The sequence below is a fragment of the Scyliorhinus torazame genome, chromosome 8 (genome assembly GCF_047496885.1).
Source record: "Scyliorhinus torazame isolate Kashiwa2021f chromosome 8, sScyTor2.1, whole genome shotgun sequence".
NCBI classification, from domain to species: domain Eukaryota; kingdom Metazoa; phylum Chordata; class Chondrichthyes; order Carcharhiniformes; family Scyliorhinidae; genus Scyliorhinus; species Scyliorhinus torazame.
Genome location: NC_092714.1, coordinates 194,215,072 through 194,231,141, shown reverse-complemented (window position 1 = coordinate 194,231,141; position 16,070 = coordinate 194,215,072). Strand labels below are relative to the sequence as shown.

Genomic DNA, 16,070 nt, shown 5'->3' with positions numbered 1-16,070 from the left:
TGCTACCAGACCCAATCTATCATAACATCTTTAATGCTAGCCCAAATGGTGCCCACTTCATAAAGAACCTCCTTGAATGTATGCCACAAGGTGTTCTTCCGCCTGCCCAGTCATCATCTTCCATTTGGTGGTGTCCATCCTACTGCCATCCGGAGTATGTCAAGGAGGCAAAGTATGTGCTCTGCCAACCTCAGTCACTTCTGTCATGTTGTTCCTCAGGCTTCCCTGACCAGTCCTCTGTAGCAGCTCTTCCTCGGTGATGTTGTCCTTCCATGTGATTGATGCTGAGGATTCTACGTAGGCAGCACTGGTTAAAGATGCCCAACTTAGTCGAAACCTTTGTTATTCTCTTCCTCGTCTTGCTGGCATAGAATGCGACTGATACCTGATACTTACAATGGGCATGTAGAATTGCAGATTACTGGCCATGTTGTTTACCCAGACGGTGTGGAACTGCTGGAAGACTGATTGCCAATTCTTCTGTGGACATTGATCGCTACATTGCCATCCCTGGAAATGTTACTTCCTAGGCAGAAGTGGTTGGCGCCCTTGATGTTTTGTTGCCTGATGGTGATGGAAGGGCCTTGTTGCTATCCAGTCATCATTGGCTTTGTCCTTTGGCAGCTGATGCATTGACCTACATAGGCGCTTCTACTCTCAAGACTGGTGGTCATGACTTGGAACTCGCACAATTCTTCGGCCAGCAAGGCAATGCCTTGGTCCATTAACTGGTGGTGTTGCCATGGGATTACAAAGTCTGCACCTACCACTGCCTTCCTCATAATGAGAACAATTATCAAGAGGAAAAGGAATGGAGATAGTTTGCAGCCTTGTAGTAGCCTTGTGAGGATAGTGTTGACAGAGACAGGGGTGTCCAGCTGGAATCCTATAAGGCTCTGAAGATGTTAACATACCACTCCAGGATGCTGCTCTATCTTGCAATGTACCAGAGTAGTTGCTAATGGACACTATCAAAAGCCTTTTTGAAATCAATGAAGCCGAAGTGGCTTCTAATACTCGAGGTTCTGCTGTATGATGTTACTGAGAATAAACATCTACTCACAGCCAAGGGTACTGTCTACTTTTGCTTTCAATCTGTTATTTAGAAGAGTGATTATTAATTGAGCGCTGCTCATAATATCGAATTTTGTTTTTATGGTTTCACTGAAAGGCGACGGTGGGGTTCATAGATTGCGACCTGACTCATCATCTTTACCAGATTGGTCCGAGCTAATATGTCGCTCGTGAAAAAGCTGGAGTCTGATCAAAGTCCTCCCTGGATCTCCAGCCTCTTACTTAAGCCCTTTCCACCCCTTCTTGTTGCGAATGCCAAGCTCCATCTCACAGTGGAGGGAAAAATGTTGGCAGAGTGAAACAACGTCCATTGTGGCATCAAGGGTGAGACTTTGTTTGGTGCTTTCGGTAGATATAGCACAACGGTGATGCAGCGTGCACTGCAGCAAAAGGCAAAAAGCAGAGAAACATCCTTTACTGGCATCCATTGCAGCTACCAACCGACCCAAAGCTCTTGGATCCTCTTTGCCTCTGGGATCATGCAAAAGCAGGCAAGTCCTACAACAACGGGAAGCAAGAAAAGTGACCAGTGCAGTCACACGGACATTGTTGTCATTAACTGGCATGCATCATAGAATCATAGAATTTACAGCGCAAAAGGCAGCCACTCGGCCCATTGAGTCCACACCGGCCCTTGGAAAGAGAGCCCCAGTTAAGAGCATATCTCCATCCTATCCCCGTAACCCAGCCTAACCTTTTTGGCCACTAAGGGAAATTTATCATGGCTCATCCACCTAACCTACACATCTTTGGACTGTGGGAGGAATCCAGAGCACTCTGGGGAAACCCACAGACACGGGGAAAACGTGCAGACGCCGCACAGTGACCTAAGTCGGGAATTGAACCTGGGACCCTGGAGCTGTGAAGCAACTGTGTTAACCACTGTGCTACCGTTCTGCCCCTTAGCCCTTAGGTGATGGTTGGTTGCTAGGTATATCTGGGAGTAGCATCAGAGGCAGGTTGCATCATGAGACAACAAAGCTGCCCTATTAGGCATGCACAGCTGACCGGTTTTCATCAGGACTGAATGGTGGTAGCAATTTTATCTGCAAGGCAGTTCCAAGATTATTAAGATATTAAACAATGAGAAATGGAGCAATATCAGTTTGCCAGCAAGCAAAAGCCAATACTCCTAAGATTTTACTGATGGCTATTTCTTCCATATCCATAGAATCTCTTTAAGTGCAGATGGAGGCCATTTGGCCCATTGGGTCTGCACTGATCCTCTGAAAGAGTACCCTACCTAGGCCCACTCTCCCACCCTATCCCGTAACCCCATCTAACCTGCACATCTTTGGATGTGGGAGAAACCGAAGCACCCGGAGGAAACCCACGCAGTGACGGGGAAAACATGCAACCTCCATGCAGACAGCCACCCGAAGCCAGAATTGAACCCGGGTCCCTGGCACTGTGAGGCAGCAGTGCGACCACTATGCCGCCCTTCACAGACAGATCCAAAACAAATGTCGGTCTGAATTGATACTAGGACTCCTACAATACATTTTATTTAAAAGTAACCTAAAGCTAACTCATCAAGCAGTGTTAAATGAAACTTGGTGTTTGGGAAACATTGACAGCCGAGTGGCAAATAGATGAACAGATGTACAGATAAAGCAACCAGATGGACAGAACCATTATGGAGTTCGGATGAGGAAATTATTTACCATCTGTTCATTTCCATTATTTTCACATGTTTCAATTCCCAAAAATTCACAGAAAATAAACGTACCATCATTATTTTGGAGCATAATGGCAAGAATTTCACTGCAGTAAAGCTTGTTCGCATCAAAAGGTATCTTGGCCTGTTTTCAAATAGAATTCAACTGGTTATGTCAGCATATTGCAAAATTCACCATATTCAGCTGAGAAATATACAATTAGAAATAGCCTGCTCTTTATATTGGTTGTCAGATGCCATTTAACCCAATAGGTTGGTGAGCGATAGTTGGTTTTGTTAAAAGCATCAAATGCCCAAACATTTCCTCAGATTAATGTTCTAGCATCAATGTAGCAGCAAGATCCAAATCAAATTACATGAAAATAACATCTCAGCTCTCATTGGGATAGGTGTGGAGAGCAGTGGGAAACCAAGGGCTCAGCAGCATCTACCATATTTTGCTTGTGTAATAACAATGAGAACCTGACAATATTCATTGCTCCTTGGAACAGACATTTGCATGTGTTTCACAGCTTCTACAGATCAACTTGTTGTGTCACTTCTTGTTCTAACAGAAATAAGACTCCATGTTAAACCACATTATTATCCTTCAGCAGAAATCTGATAGCGCATGCAGGATTGGGAAAAGCTTCAGGATCTATCCATTGGAATTAATCAACACATAATAGAAAATATCCACATGTAAGAAAATGTAGACAATGTAAATATTTATTTTACACCAGATATGATGTTGAATTTAAAATAGCCACTTCAAAGGGTTTGCTCATTTTACATATTTGTAGAGTCAGGCTACAGAGATTACAGGGATTTCTGTCTGAAAAATAATTACCTTTAGAAGATAGTGCCCGCCAGGTCAGATGTTCCACACAAATCATTTTATCCCCAAATGTTTAAATAGATGGCCACACAAATAGCTGCAACTTACCAATTTATTAAATATTTTAAAGTTTTTTTTATACAGTGTAATGATAATTTTTTTTACCTACCATAGAATCCCTACAGTGAAGAAGGAGGCCATTCAGCCCCTCGAGTCTGCACCGACCCTTGAAAAGAGCACCTTCCCAAGGCTCACGCCCCTATCTTATCCCAGTAACCCGACCTACCCTTTTGGACATTAAGGGGCAATTTAGCATTTCCAATCCATCTAACCTGCACATCCTTGGACTGTGGGAGGAAACCAGAGCACCGCAGAGGAATCCCATGCAGACATAGGGAGGAGATGCAAACACACAGACAGTCAGCCAAGGCCGGAACTGAACCCGGGTTCCTGCCGCTGTGAGGCAGCAGTGCTAATCACTGTGCCACTCATGTCACCTTGTTTAAGTTCAATAATCAATCATTTGCTGACAGATGGAGGACTAATTCCTGTCTTTGGAACTGCGGCACCAGTTGACATACTATCAGAATTACTCTCTCCCACCAGGGAAATGTTCATTGCAGAACCCAAAACGTATTACTCAAATGTACCAATGATTCAACTCGGCGTTCAACTTTTGATCTATATTAACTAAGTTTACAAACCAAAAAATATATAGCTTAGCATAAAATCTTCCGCAGTTGAAAATAAATTAAAACAAACAAGCAGGGAGTTACAGCACAATTAAGAGAATAAACTGTTAAATTTTGCAAGAAGTGTGTAATGTGTGCACCTACATGGAACTTCTACTGATACAAATGCAATTAAGTCCAGCGCACAAAGCTATCATTAATGTGCAAGCCAATTGTAGTTGAGCTAAAGTTGCAATTTCATTCTGCGGCAGGGTTATTGTGGAATAATGGAGACAATAAAATTTTGAACAGCCTGAAAATTACATGTTGTGATATATTTGTGAAAATACATGGCATAATTGAACCAAATTCCTTTGGCTATGATTGTAACCGATCTGGTAATTCCTTTCTTTTATTGTCTTGCACAGTGCAAATTCTTAGTTGAACATTTGAACAATGATAAGCTTACATATACGTTACTCGGCATGTTCTTCATCACGACTGTATTTCACACCTGACACATCTACCAAGGCTTGTGTGAACTAAATTTATTTATTTTTAATTCAAACATTTTTAAAGTTGAGAGTAAAAAGCAATTTTATTAGGACCACTTCACAACACAAGACAGCAAAAATTAGGAGCTGAAGTAGGCCATTTGGCCCCTCAAACCAGCTCCGCTGTTCGAAAAGATTCTGGCTAAACTCCATTTTGTGTCTACCCCTCCTTAACTGTTAGCTTCCTTGTTTATCAAAAATGAAGCTCAGCCTTGACTATATTCAATGACCAGTCTCCGCTGCTCTCTGGGAACAGAGTTCCACAGATGAATAACCCTCTTGGGTCGACATACACGGGGGGAGATAGTGGAAGGGACTTGGTGCAAGATAAGGCATGGGTAGCAGAATTTTGGATGGTCTCAAGTTTACGGAGAGTAGGATATGGAAGACTCAGTGCATTGAAATAGTCACGTCAGCAGATAACAAAAGCACAACGATATCAGCAGCAGATCAGCTGTGATAGGGGTGAAGTTAGGCGATGTTGCAAAATAGGCAGTCTTACTGAAGTCATGAACAGGAGGTCGGGAGTACTTCTTGGGTCAAATGTGACACCAAGGATCTGCACAGATTTACTTAATCTCTGACTGTAACTGGGGAACAGAGTTAGGAGTGGGGTCTTCCTAATATTTAATTGGGGGAAGTTCCTGCTCATGCACGACTGGATGTTGGATAAGAAGTCTGACAGCTTAGGAGTGAAGGAGTCAAGCGAGGAGGTGGTGAGGTATTGTTAGTGTACGTGTGAAAATCAACACCGTGCCTTTGGATGATGTCACCAAAGGGCGGCTTGTGAATAAGGAATAGGAGGGGACCAAGAACGGATCCCTGGGGCCATCAGAACTTACCATGCAAAAGGAGGAAAAGAAACCATAAAAGTGCTTCCCTGGCTACAATTAGATAGATGAGAATAGAATCAGCTCAGATTGAGAAGGATAAAGTCAGCTGGGAGCAGTCCCATGCACCTGGGTGACTACGGGGACGTGAGAGGAGGATGGTTCGTTAACTGTGTCAAAGGATGCAGACAGTTTGAGAGGATTAAAAGAAAGTTTACCTTTGTCACAGTCACACAAGTGTCATTTCCGACTTGATGTGTGCTGTTTGGTAGCATGGAAACCTGATTAGTGGGATTCATACATGGAGTTATGGGAAAGAAGAGAACAGATTTGGGAGATGACAACCTACTAAAGGATTTTGAAGGGGAAAGGGACATTGGCAATGGGATGGCAATGTGCAAGGGTGGTGGGGTCAAGCGTTTTATTTTAAGGAGAGTTGATGCTCATCGATTTAGAGAGAGGGACAGCACCTGAAGAGAGAGATCACTGTTCACATTATCAGTTAACAAGAACCAGGAAGGGAAGTTTGGTTCTAATAAAGCATCACCTTTATTCGCTTCAACATCCACTGCAGAAGACCTTGCTGAGCTGCTTCAGTGCACATTTCAGGGCGAAATTCGGCTAAGTTCTCAATAATAGCTGTGTGAAAAAGAGAAGGCAGAGTGAATACACAATTCCGAAGCAAATTATAAAAGACAATAAACCTTTTGCTGACCTACTGAATGTAGTTGAGCTCTTGGGGAAGCATGTGTCTGCTTCTTTCAAGTAGAACATTTAAATGAGGCATCCCTCCACTCTGTCCTTTACGTATTAATTTGGAGTTAGTCATTTACATCAATGTTATTTTTTATACATATATATTTTAAATCATTATTTTACAAAATTTGAATAATCACTTTGCATTTTTTCATAGCAAATCCAGAAACCTTGCAAAAGTGTGGAGTTGATCAGAAGCAATTTCTTCACAAACCCAAGATTTTCCAGAAGCTGAAAAGATACATCACAGCACAAAATCACAAGAGATTGCACTGGTTCGCTGAAGTCTCAATTAATCCAAATTCCTCTGACAGAGATGAATTTTCAAGCTTATCTACAAGAAACAAAGCAGTAACCTCCCAAAACAGTGGGCAGTGACCAACATTCGTCTTTCTGACATCATTGAGGCTGCAGCAAGTTTCCTCAGGCCTTTTGCTGAGAATACCATGATATGTCTAAGAACCATTGAAACACTAATTCTGTATTTAAGTCTTTTGACAAATGTAATTCTGTCCTTGGCTCGAACATAAAACTAGCACATATGAACAATCGGTCCAACTCTTGCATCCATATCGGAAGACCATCGAGAAAGGGAATAAGCAAAGAAAGGTCCATGTAGCCAGTTATTCATGATCATTTGCATTGCGAAGATACAATTCAAGTGTGCTGTCAACGTGCTGTCAAAGTCAATGATAATTAATTTTATTGGTGGGGAGGAAAGAAGGGAAAAAGAGCAAAGTAGCGATTAAGCAGAATTATACACATTACCCTAATCATGTTGCATCTGGATGAAATGCTCTTCAATTGACTGACAAGTCAAAAAATCCACACTGAAACACAGCTTTTCTATTCTGAAGGGATAGATTTATATTACGGTTAAAAAATGAATTGGAGGTTTTTTGGCAAGGGTCAACTGTCAAGTTTCCCTGTAACTGACAAGGGTTAAGAAGCAGTAACTACAAATTTCCCTGAAGTTCAAAATTGGGTGTACAGAAGGGAAAACCCTCAGTCATGTCAATATGAACAGCTATCACAAGACCAAGGTTCACATCCATTAAATACAACAGAGTCGAGAACTCTACAAACCTGAATCTTGTGACTAAAGTGGAGTTGATCGGTAGCTTTCTTCTCAGTCCCAAATTAAACATTACTGATTTCTACCAATCATGCAGACATGTAAAGTAAGAGGTGTTGCATCATGATTGGGATTGAGTGGGCAGCACGGTGGCGCAGTGGGCTAGCCCTGATGCTTCACGGCACCAAGGTCCCAGGTTCGATCCCGGCTCTGGGTCACTCTCCGTGTGGAGTTTGCACATTCTCCCCGTGTTTCCGTGGGTTTCGCCCCCAGAACCAAAGATGTGCAGGCTAGGTGGATTGGCCACGCTAAATTGCCCCTTAATTGGAGAAAATGAATTGGGTACTCTAAATTTATAAAAACATAAATAAAAAAATGATTGGGATTGAGCTGTACATATGGGAAGATGAGAGTTTTGTAATGCAACTTTGGAATCACAAACATTTAGGCCTTAGAAAAGGTCTATTCAACTTGGTGCATTTGTACTGAATCTATGCTTGGAGAAATCTGTATCTTCCTATTTCAAATGTTAATATATTTTTCCTTAAAAAGTTACAATGGGCTCTACCACAACTACTACCGATGGCAAAAGTCCATTTTGAATTGCTCAGTGCTAAAAAATCTCCAGATCATCACTGACTCTCTAATCAAAGGAAGTAGTTTTGTTAAAAATAGCCTGTAACTGACGAGGGTTAAGTAGCAGTAACTACAAATTTCCCTGAAGCTCAAAATTGGGTGATTTTAAAAACATCTATTATCCTGTTGGCCTTTTTGTTCAAGTGGAATAAAATATCAAGTCTTCCCTAATAACTATATTTTCTCATCCCATGGGAATCTACAGACATAGGATATAATCACTGGGTCAGCCTCAACTGGATTATTGCATTCAATTCTGAAGGTATTAGACAAAGTGCAGAAAAGATTCACAAAAATCTGGTTCCACGATGAGGACATTCAGTTACGTAGATATGGAGAAGTTGGGGTTGTTTTCCTTGGAGAAGAGAAAAATGTGAGGAGGTTTGATAGAGTTATTCAAAATCATGAGGGATCTGGACAGAGTATATGGGACACTGGTGGATGCATCGAGAATGAGAGAGCACATATTTAAGGGAATTGACAAAAGAGACTGACAAAGGCGACAATGGAGACACACAGAGAAATCTTTCCACACAGCAGCTGGTTAGGATCCGGAATATACTGCCTGTGCGTGTGGTGCAGGTATTTGTGACATTCAAGAGAGAATTGCATTATTATCTGAAAAGGAAGAATAGGCAAGGTTATGGGGAGAAGTTGGGGAAATGGCACTAGGTGAATTGCTCATTTTGATACTGTCACAGACATGACAGGCCAAATGGCTTCCTTCTGTGCGGAAACAATTCTGGGATTCTGTGATAGCAAGCATACAGAATGTCCTTTCTGTACTGGGGCAACTAAAAACACACGTTGGCTGGTAAAAGTGATTTCTATCTTCTTGGGCACAAAGTGCGTCCCTCACTTCCCACATTCCAAAGGGTGCACATCTATCTTCTTGGGCACACAGTACGTCCCTGACTTCCCACATTCCAAAGGGTGCACATTCCACTCAGCTGAACTGTCCTTTCATAAATTAACTTTTATAAATTATGTATTCTAAGCTGAGTAACTCACCAGTTACTCAACAATCAACTTTTTCCCCTGTACATTTTAGAGCCAAATAAAATAAACTAAAAAATGATAGATCGAGGCGTTGTCGTTGGCTGCCTCTGGGTCCTCTTTTGCCTGCTCGTCGATGTGGTGTTCAGTGCTTCTGGGTGTTCTTTTCACCCACACTGATTGCATTCTGATTATCTCTTCATCTCTTCAAGAAATGTTTGGTCCACAAGCCCCTCTAATAAGCCGACACTCTTATTTCTGCCATCTGTAGAAACTGCTGCCGTAGTTAATATTTCTGCCATAGTATTAAGTTCGCACAATTAGATTGTTGCCTTTATCCCCGAGCAGTTTTATCCCTCTCCACATTTTTACCATCAGCATACTTATAAAAGTCCTTGGCATTCCCTTTTATAATATCTGTAGCCTTTTTCTCAAACACAATTGTTAATTGTTCATTTTGATATCCAAAAGCATGTTTGCACATCCTAATTCCAAGCTTTGAAAAACTCAAGATTCAACATCTCAAACATTCAGGCCAAACTATTTGAATCAACCTGATGTATTATAAAACAGTGTCACATATAGAATCCACGCTTCATTCCCTGTGCTAAGTGTGTACGCAGATGGGTTTGCATCTGTGCAGACAGGACATACTGGCACACAAGAAATTATTTTAATCAGGCAATTTTTAGGCTATTGATTTTTCATTAATGTGCTTGTGACAGAAATCTGGCAAAATGTAAAGAATGATCCAGTGCTGCCAGCTGTGTAAAGAAACAAATTAATTTTAGCACTAAACAGCAGGGATCAAGTTTAAACACTGGTGACTAGCAGAATGCCATCAAATATATCCCCCTTTATGAATGTCTCAAGCAGTTGCATTTTCTTAAGCAATCTCATTTGGGGACACTGCATGCATTCTGCACTTACTTCTCAACTCTGTACCCAAATATAAATCAATGAAGAACATCAATGTTTTCCAAACTTCTAAAAATCCTGGTATTTTAAACAGGTTGTGAAAAATCTACCAGTAAGTGACCTATTGCAACTTTCCATCGACACAATTAAAACAGATTGTCCAACCTGATACAGCTGAATGGAGCAGAACTTGTAAATAAAATTGTTCTTGATTTTTCCAGTAGGAAACTAGAAATATTTCTCTCAAAAAAGAGATCGGTCATTCCTGCCTACCATTTATTTCCTGAGCAGCGAGATGTGCATTTGGTAAATAATGAAAATGAATAAGCTCTTCAAATCTATGTTAACACATTAGTCTGAGAGTAGCCGAACACACAATTCACCAGGAAAACATACTAATTTATCAATGTTTAATATTCTCGATATTAAGCTATAACAATTTTTTTTTAAAAATGTTATCTAATGACAGTTAAGATCCCAGATGATGATAAAATTATTTGCAATTTGTAAACTGTGAGGAAAGGTGACTGTATCTCAGGAGTGATAATACTTACCAATAAGTATATTTTATGTTAAAACAAACTTTAACTTATTCCCTACACCTGCCACTGTATATTCCAATTAAACAAACAAATATAGTTGAAATATCACTTTATTTAGAATTAAAGTTAACAATCAAGATGACTTGCTTTTCTCTGTCCAGAGCCCTTGGAGAGATCCTTTCAGGAGCAAACTGAAAGACACTTGGCAGACCAATGGCAAGCTAAAACGACAGACAGACCTGGCTCCTCCCCTTAATTACATTACCTGTGGGCAGCACGGTGGCGCAGTGGGTTAGCCCTGATACCTCACGGCGCCGAGGTCCCAGGTTCGACCCCGGCTCTGGGTCACTGTCCGTGTGGAGTTTGCACATTCTCCCCGTGTTTGCGTGGGTTTCACCCCACAACCCAAATATGTGCAGGCTAGGTAGATTGGCCACGCTAAATTGCTCCTTAATTGGAAAAAAAAATGAATTGTGTACTCTAAATTTATTGTAAAAAGAAACTACATCACCTGTACCCAATGCATATTTTATGTCTCCCCCCATAAAATAATAGAATCATAGAATTCCCACAGTGCAGGAGGCTATTCTGCCCAACAAGTCTGCATTGACCCTCTGAAAGAGCACCCTGCCCAGGCCCACTCCAGCACTCTATCCTGTAACCCCACATAACCTGCACATCTTTGGTCACTAAGAGGCAATTTAGCATAGCCAATCTACTTAGCCTGCACATCTTTGGACTGTGGGAGGAAACCGGAGCACCCAGAGGAAATCCACGCAGACACAGGGAGAAAGTGCAAACTCCACACAGTCACCCAGAGTCGGAATTGAACCCGGGTGCCTGGCGCTGTGAGGCTGCAATGCCATTCACTCTGCCACCCTTAATGTACAAATCCAAAACAAACGTCAGTCTGAATTGATACTCGGACTTTATTTAAAAAGTAACCTAAATCTAACATATCAAGCAGTGTTGAATGAAAGCTAGTGCTCAGGAAACATTGACAGAGTGGCAAACAGATTTAGATTTGTCAAGTGTACAGAGGTACAGTGAAAAGCATTGTTCTGCATACAATCCAGGCAGATCACTCCATACATGAAAAATATAGGACATATGATATATACAAGTTATAAGCTCCTATACATAGATATCGGGTGAAGCACACAAAATATTGAGCTACAGCTGTAGAGAAGGTGCGTAGAAAGATCAGTTCAGTCCATAAGTGGGCCATTCAGGAGTCCGGTAACAGTGTGGAAGACACTGTTTTTTTAATCTGTTGGTGCGTGTTCTCAAATTTTTCTATCTTCTGCCCAATGGTAGAGGTTAGAAGAGAGAATAACCCTCGTGGAAGGGGTCTTTGATTATGCTGCCCTCTTTCCCAAGGCAGCAGGAGGTGTAGACAGAGTCCATGGATGGGAGACGGGTTTGCGTGATGGACTGGACTGTGTTCATGACTGTAGTTTCTTACGGTCTTGGGCTGAGCAGTTTCCATACCAAACTGTGATGAGCCAGATAGGATGCTTTCTATGGTGCATCTGTAAAAATTGGTAAGAGTCATTGTGGACATACCGAATACCCTTAATTTCCTGAGAAAGTATAGGCGTTGTTGTGCTTTCTTGGTCGTACCATTGATGTGGCTGAACCAGATTTTGGTGATGTTTACACTTAGGAATTTGAAGCTGTCAACCATCTCCACCAAAGCACCATTGATGCAGACAGGGGTGTGTACAACACTTCACTTCCTGAAGTCGATGTCCCGCTCCTTAATTTTGCTGAAACTGAGGGAGAGATTGTTGTCATTGCACTATGCAACTAAGTGCCCCTGTACCCTGACTCACTACGGTCTGACCCACTATGGTCATGTCATCAGTGAACCTGTCAATGGAGTTGGAGCCAAACTTTGCCACACAGTCGTGTGTGACTAAGTATAGTAAGGGGCTAAGTACACAACCTTGTGGGCCCCCATATTAAGGACTATTGTAGAGAAGGTGTCGTTGTTTATCCTTACTGATTGTGGTCCGTGGGTCAGGCAGTCGAAGATCCAGTTGCAGAGGGAGGAGCCGAGACCTAGGCTTTGGAGTTTGGTTGGGATTATGGTGTTGAGGGCAGAGCTGTTGTCATTGAACAGGAGTGTGACGTAGGAGTCCTTGATGTCAAGATGCACCAGGGATACGTGTAGGGCAAGGGAGATAGTTTCTGCTGTGGACTGGTTGCGGCGGTATGCAAATTGCAGTGGATCAAGGCAATCTGGAAGGATGAGTTGACGTGTCTCATGATTAACTCTCGAAGACTTCCGGTTGCGGTGATGCCTTGCTAGCCGCACGTTTCGGCGGCTCCAGCTCCGACGGACCTTTGGGCTCTTTTAAGAGCCCCAACGGGAAATTTTTGGGCGACGCAACCCGGTGTGGGGTGAGTGAGAAGGGAGTCCCCCCCAACGAAGGAGGAAAATACCGGCGGCGGCGGCTGCAGCGCGAGGAATCGTCGACCAAAGAGACAAAAAGGGAGAAGCACAAGATGGCGGAGGAGAAAGCTCAGGCGACAGTGGGGCCCGAGCAGGACGAATTTTTGAGACGGTGTGTGGAGCTACTGAAGAGGGAGGTGCTGACCCCGATGCTACAGGCAATTGAGGGGCTCAAGGAGACACAAAAGACCCAGGATACAGAGCTCCGCGTGGTGGAGCAGAAGGTGACGGATAATGAGGACGAGATCCTGGGCCTGACGGTCAAAACACAGACGCACGAGGCACTTCATAAAAAGTGTACTGAAAGGATCGAGGCCCTAGAAAACGGAGCGCGAAGGAAGAACCTTCGGATACTGGGTCTCCCTGAGGGTGTGGAAGGAGGGGACTGTGGAGCTTATGCAAGTACGATGCTGAGCTCACTGATGGGTGCTGAGGCCCCTACAGGCCCCTTGGAGGTGGAGTGGGCACATCGGATCCCGGCGAGAAGACCAAAAGCGGGAGAACCACCCAGGGCGATGATCGTGCGATTTCACCGCCTTAAGGATAGAGAAGAGGTCCTGAGATGGGCTAAAAAGGTGCGGAGTAGCAGATGGGAAAATGCAGTGGTACGGGTGTACCAGGATTGGAGTGCGGAGGTGGCGAGAAGGAGGGCGAGTTTTAACCGAGACAAGGAGGTGTTCCATAAAAAGGTGAAGTTCGGGATGCTGCAGCCGGCAAGACTATGGGTCACGTATCAGGAGAGACACCATTATTTCGAGACGGCGGAGGAAGCATGGACCTTTATTAAAGAGGAGAAATTGGATCGGAATTGAGGGACTGATACTGCAGGAAATGTTATTGTTAATGTTATGGTTGATGTTAATAGAGAAGTAAATTGGGAAGGGGGGAGACATTGGGAAATGTGGGCGCCGGTAAGGGGGGGAAAGACGGGACATAGATGGAGAATGAGGAAGGGGAGGGGGAGGGGAAAGGGAGCTGCGCCACAAGAGGCGGGTCAGGTAAAGGGATGTTCCCGCGCCAGAAAGAATATGGCGGGAAGACAGGCGCAAGGCGGATGGGAGTTCCCCACACGGGGGGGTCGAGGAGTGAGCAGGAGTAGCCGGGGTCAGTTGAAGTCAGCTGACTTACGGAAGTAATATGGGGAGAGCAATCACGTTAGAGAGAGATCTAGCGGGGGGGGGGGACGGGGAAGGGGGGGGGGGGGGGACACAACTGGGTTGCTGCTGCGGAAAACCAAAAGGAAATGGCTAAAGAGTAGGTGGACGGGGATGGTATGCGACGCTGGGGGAGCGAGTGGGAGCGCGGAGGCGGGATATGGGACTGGCCTAGAGAAGGTAATGGCTAGTCGACACGGGAGGGGGGCAGGTAGCCCCCTAGTGAGGCTGATCACGTGGAACGTGAGAGGCCTGAACGGACCGATTAAAAGGGCCCCGAGTGCTCGCGCATTTGAAAGGACTAAGGGCAGACGTGGTTATGCTCCAAGAGATGCACCTAAAGGTGGCGGACCAAGTTAGGTTAAGGAAAGGATGGGTGGGACAGGTGTTCCACTCAGGAATGGACGCAAAGAACAGAGGGGTGGCCATTTTGGTGGGGAAACGGGTAGCATTTAAAGCAAAGAACATCGTAGCAGATAGCGGAGGTAGATATGTAATGGTGAGTGGCAGGTTGGAGGGAATGGAGGTCGTGTTGGTTAATGTATATGCCCCGAACTGGGACGATGCGGGATTTATGAGACGGATGTTGGGGCGTATACCGGACCTGGAGATAGGAAACTTGATTTTAGGAGGGGACTTTAATACTGTGCTGGACCCGGGGCTAGATAGATCCAGCTCAAAGACCAGAAGAAGGCCGGCAGCGGCCAAGGTGCTTAAGGGGTTTATGGACCAAATGGGGGGAGTGGATCCATGGCGATTTCTTAGACCTAGGGCTAGGGAGTTCTCCTTCTTCTCCCATGTCCATAAAGTGTACTCCCGGATAGATTTTTTTGTTTTGGGAAGGTCGTTGATCTCTAGGGTGGAAGAAGCTGAGTATTCAGCCATAGCGGTTTCGGACCATGCCCCACATTGGGTGGACCTGGAATTAGGAGAGGAAAGGGAGCAGAGAGCACTCTGGCGATTAGATGTGGGATTGATGGCGGATGAGGGAGTGTGTGCAAGAGTGCGGGGGTGTATCGAGAGATACCTGGAGGTCAATGACGACGGCGAGGTCCCTGTGGGAGTGGTATGGGAAGCACTAAAAGCGGTGGTCAGAGGAGAGCTGATCTCCATTGGGGCCCACAAAGGGAAAACAGAGGCCAAGGGAAGGGAAAGATTACCGGGGGAGATTTTAAGGGATAGGGAATTTGCAGAGACCCCGGAGGAGGGACTGTACAGGGAGAGGAGACGACTCCAGACGGAGTTTGACCTCTTGACCACCAGAAAGGCGGAGGTGCTGTGGAGGAAGGCACAGGGGAGGAGGTATGAATATGGGGAAAAGGCTAGTCGCCTGCTGGCTCATCAATTGCGAAAGAGGACAGCAGCGAGGGAGATAGGAGGAATTAGAGACGAAAAGGGACACACGGTGCGAAGAGCAGGAAAGATAAATGAGGTGTTCAAGACCTTTTATGAGGGACTGTATAGGTCTCAACCCCCAGAGGGAGAGGAGGGGATGCGGCAGTTCCTAGATTAATTGAGGTTCCCGAGGGTGGAGGAGCAGGAGGTGGTAGGCCTGGGGGCACCGATTGGGGTGGACAAGGTTATTAAGGGACTGGGGAGCATGCAAGCAGGGAAGGCTCCGGGACCAGACGGATTCCCGGTGGAATTTTACAGAAAATATGGCCCCGTTGATGGTGAGGACGTTCAATGAGGCCAGGGAAGGAGGGACTTTACCCCCGACAATGTCGGAGGAGACGATATCGCTAATTTTGAAGAGGGATAAAGATCCGTTGCAGTGCGGGTCCTATAGACCTATTTCATTATTGAACGTGGACGCCAAATTGCTGGCAAAGGTACTGGCATCGAGGATAGAGGACTGTGTCCCGGGGGTGGTGCACGAAGACCAGACAGGGTTCATAAAAGGGAGACAAC

The 16,070-nt window shown here is 44.5% G+C and overlaps 1 protein-coding gene across 1 annotated transcript in view; it reads right to left on the bottom strand.

Moving 5' to 3' along the window:
* ctnnbl1 (catenin, beta like 1) overlaps positions 1-16,070 on the bottom strand; it is a 225,288-nt gene that overhangs the window by 121,283 nt on the left and 87,935 nt on the right. Inside the window, exons 7-8 of the mRNA XM_072514654.1 lie at positions 6,172-6,263; positions 2,804-2,876 (exon numbers count right to left, since the gene is read on the bottom strand). Coding sequence (XP_072370755.1) covers positions 2,804-2,876; positions 6,172-6,263 — 165 coding nt within the window. The remainder of the gene's footprint in view (positions 1-2,803; positions 2,877-6,171; positions 6,264-16,070) is intronic.